The 4,614-nt window shown below is 40.0% G+C and overlaps 1 protein-coding gene across 1 annotated transcript; it reads left to right on the top strand.

Annotated features, from left to right (window-relative positions):
- The first annotated feature begins 407 nt into the window (after window positions 1–407).
- On the top strand, window positions 408–1,010 carry LOC140806755 (uncharacterized). Its single transcript, XM_073163294.1, has one exon. The coding sequence runs from the start codon at window positions 408–410 to the stop codon at window positions 1,008–1,010; it is 603 nt and encodes a 200-aa protein (XP_073019395.1).
- The last annotated feature ends 3,604 nt before the right edge of the window (window positions 1,011–4,614 follow it).

The raw sequence follows: 4,614 nt of genomic DNA, 5'->3' as shown, positions 1-4,614 counted from the left end.
TTTGATTCGATATGGTTGTACCGTATATTTCCTTTTAGTTTAGTTGTCCTGGATTTTCGATTGGGTTGTATAACTATCTTTTGGTGACAGTTTTCCGCCTTTATTTCTGATTGTTTCTAATTAAGTTAATCGCATGCTTAGTTCTTGATTAGTAGGTGATTCTGGAACGGGTCACTACAATCAGAGTCAGGTCCTGTAAAGGGTTGTGCCGCCGCCAGCTTCTGCAGCTCAGTCTTCATAGCCTCAAGTCTTTAAGCTTTTGTGATTTAAATGTTTTAAATGATTTATTGTTGTCACCTGCATGATTTCATGATTTACACTTTATGATCATTTACTGTTTATGTTTAATTGCTTTTACGATTTAATATTTATTATTTTAAAAACTAGAAATTGGATTGTATTCAGATATGTCTCCAAGATGTGCTCCTAGTACTGATAGGCAGGATGAGATTCCTGGAGGGGGCAGAGGACCTCTACCACCGCCGGGGGACCCAGCTACCCGAGTTCTTGAGGATATGGCTAGACTTTTGGAGCAGGTACAACAAGCTCCTAGACCGCAGGTGGATGTTTTTGAGCAGTTCCGTCGGCTCAACCTGAGGGAGTTCGGGGGTACTATTGATCCGTTCTTAGCTGGGGGATGGATCTTTTCTCTTGAGCTTCACTTTGATTATCTGCATATGAGGGATAGCGACCTGGCTAGGTGCGCCATTTATATGCTGAGGGATGATGCGTCTCTATGGTGGGAGGGAGCCGCCCATGCTGTGGACTTGGCCATCCTTACTTGGGCCAGGTTCAAGGAGTTATTCTACGGGAAGTACTTTCCAGCCGACGTCAGGGGCCGCCTGACGAGAGAGTTCATGAGTCACCGCCAGGGGGACGCATCTATAGCGGAGTTCATCCGCAAGTTCGACAGGGGCTGCAACTTTGTGCCCATGATAGCGATGGATGCCGATCAGAAGCTGCGGCACTTTTTGGATGGATTGATACCCACCCTCCACCGGGATGTCTGAAAGGGGATCGATTAAGGTGCCCTAATGTGCAACAGAAGTTTCAAAAATTGTTTTTAAACAAGAAAACCGAGCACCCTAATCCTATAATGTGTAGCAAATACGAAAAAACACAAAATGTCATACATAGGGTGTTTTAGAAATTACCTATCAATCTCAAAGATTGATGTTATGGCTCCAACTAAGGTGTAAACAGATTAGCTCTTGAATGGTAAGATAATCTACAAGCTTCCCTTTGAGTATTCCTTGCTCAAATATTAACCCCACCACTTGCAAGCTAGAACCCCTCTTATTTTGCACTAGAAAAATAAAAAGATTTTTTTTTAGAAGTAATTTCTTTCCTCAACAATTGAAGAAGGAAATTGAAGGAGAATTAAGCTCAAAATTTCGTCCAACATGCTTATGTGGAGAGAAGGAAGTGTTTTTCTTGGTTGTGGAAAAAGTTAAAGCAAAAAGTCATGCCATTAAATCAAAAGTTGCCTCCAACCCTTCACCTTCCAAGCATTCAATTTGTTTGGGCTTGTAACAATTACAAAGCCCATGGACTTTAATTTAAATATCTCAAACATATTTGAGACCATTTAAACATTACTTGATTTTACTTAAGCCCACTAGTTTAATAATTATCTCTAATTGGGCTCTACAAGACCCAATATTGTTTAATTAATTCAACACTTGAATTAATTTAATTATTTAGACTCTACTAAGCCCACTAGTGTTTAATTAATTCAACATTTGAATTAATTTAATTTAGTCCATAATAATGTTTATGAAAATCACAATTTTCAAATACATTACTCGTTTGACCAACTTTTAATTTAGGAACACTTCCTCAAATTAAAAGTTACATTCTCCTTATAGAAGTCATACTTCTATTTTTTCTTACGCTTATAAACTTCTTTATAAGCCGTTCAACACATTGAACCATTTTACTTCTCAACGGGATCTAAAAAGTTAACACTTGTGTTACCCTCAATGGTTCATTGATACACTAGCCGTGGGTTCGCATCTCCATGTGATTCGGACTAAACATGTCCTTATATGAGCATACCTCAATTAATCCATTCTTAATTATCAACTCTTTGATAACAAGGACGTCCGAACTCAAGTCTGATAGTACCCAACCAATCATGTTAAACGCCTACCAGCATCGCTTACATGATTCCCTAGGTATCAAATGATAGTGCTTACAAGAACCATTTCAACTATGGTTAGCAGTACAGTACGGTCCCTTCAACTCATATATCCCGACCGATTCGACAACCATTGGTATATCGAGAGTTGTCAATGAATCGATACTATGTGTCATGTCGTAGTTGCATCGATGGTGTAATCTATGAAACACCTTTCATAATTACTACCATACTCTGATCTAAGATTTCATACTACATATACATATGATCACATAGGATATCTATACCCGAAGGTAAGCGGTGAATCCCTGACTACAATGCATCGACTCCTATATGTTTGGACAAAACACCCAACCTTGCCACCTGGTGACCCCATGAGAGTCGGTAAACAAGTCAAAGTGCAATGCTAGCATATAGAGTCTCAATGTTGTCCCGGGTCATAAGGACTAATGGTGTACAATCATAAACTAGGACGTTTCCACTCGATAAGTGAGAACCAATTGGAAAGTCCTTTATGGAGGGTTGTTCAGTGCACTCTACAAGGAGCACATATCTGCATGTTCGGACATCACAATGTCCCCTACCATTGAAACATGGTACTCACATTGCAGATACTAGTCTCAAACTCGAGCGGCCTATATCTTTCTTAGTGACGGCTGAATCAACTAGGAACTGTTTAGAATATACAGTATTCCAAATATGAGTTTCATGATACTCATCATATGAGAAACTCATATTATTTCAACTATTTGTATATTCAAAGACTTTATCTATGCAACTAGCATGGGTATACAGATAAAGATGTGCCAAAACAATAATTTCAAATATTATTAAAATAAAGATTTTTTATACATAGAGTTTCATTGTGAACACTCGGCCAATACTTGGCTCGACGTGTACCTACTCTAACAATCTCCCACTTGCACTAGAGCCAACTACCCATATGCTTCAAACCCATCGATTCGCGATGCTTCTCGAATAATGGTCCAGGTAAAGGCTTAGTTAGTGGATAAGCAACATTATTGTCGGAGCCGACTTTGTCAATCGACACTTCTCCTCTTTCCACAATCTCTCGGAGGATGTGGTACTTTATCAATACGGGTTTGGACTTCTGATGAGACCTTGGCTCCTTTGCTTGAGCAATGGCTCCCGTGTTGTCACAAAACACATGGACAGAAGCAACTCCATTAGGAATGACGCCCAAATCTTGGACGAAATTCCTTATCCAAACAGCCTCTTTTGCTGCAGCTGATGCAGCAATGTATTCTGCCTCAGTAGTGGAATCCGATGTACTGTCTTGCTTGGAACTCTTCCAAGAGACAACAGCACCCTTGAGCATGAATACGAACCCAAAGGTTGACTTCGAGCCATCGATATCGCTTTGGAAGATAGAGTTGGTATAGCCTTCCAATTTCAGTTCTCCACCCCATAGACTAAGAACAACTTATTGGTCCTTCTCAAATACTTGAGGATGTCTTTCACAGCTTTCCAATGTGGAAGAATAGGGTTCGATTGATATCTATTCACTACATATAGTGCGAAAGCCACATCAGGACGTGTAGATATCATCCCATACATGATGCTACCAATTGCAGATGCATACGGAATGCGTGTCATCGCCGCTATCTCTGCATCAGTCTTGGGAGACATAGACTTGGATAGGGACACGCCATGACACATTGGTAGATGTCCTCTCTTGGACTCATCCATTAAGAACCCCTTCACGATGGTATCAATGTATGTGGACTGGGTGAGACCAAGCAATCTTCTCGATCTATCTCAATAGATCTGTATTCCTAATACAAAATATGATTCACCCAAGTCCTGCATCGAGAACTTACTCGCTAACCATATTTTACTTGATTGCAACATCCATACATCATTCTCAATGAGTAGAATGTCATCAACATAAAGCACCAGGAATGTCACAGCACTCTCACTAACATTCTTATACACACAGTGTTCCTCAGGATTCTTAGTAAAACCAAACTCTTTGATTGTACTATCGAATTTAAGGTTCCAACTCCTAGATGCCTGCTTTAGACCATAAATAGATCTCTGAAGTTTTCATACCATATGCTCACTTCCGACAGATGTAAACCTTTTAGGTTGAGACATGTAAATCTCTTCCTTAATATCTCCATTAAGAAAGGTTGTCTTGAAATCCATCTGCCATATCTCATAGTCATACCATGCAGCTATGGCTAGCAATATCCTTATAGACTTGAACATTGCAACTGGAGAAAAGGTTTCCTCAAAGTCAACTCTTTGTCTTTGAGTATATCTTTTTGCTACCAACCGCGCCTTGAAGGTCAATACGTTCTCATCTGCCCCAAGTTTCCCCTTGTAAATCCATTTACACCCTATGGGAACAATTCCCTCAGGTGGATCCACAAGATGGTTCGAATGCATGGAATTCATCTCAGATTCCATTGCTTCGAGCCACTTGGATGAATCGGCATCAGATAACGCTT

The sequence above is a fragment of the Primulina eburnea genome, chromosome 12 (genome assembly GCF_022965805.1).
Source record: "Primulina eburnea isolate SZY01 chromosome 12, ASM2296580v1, whole genome shotgun sequence".
In the NCBI taxonomy this organism is placed as follows: domain Eukaryota; kingdom Viridiplantae; phylum Streptophyta; class Magnoliopsida; order Lamiales; family Gesneriaceae; genus Primulina; species Primulina eburnea.
This window is presented reverse-complemented; position numbering and strand designations above follow the sequence as displayed.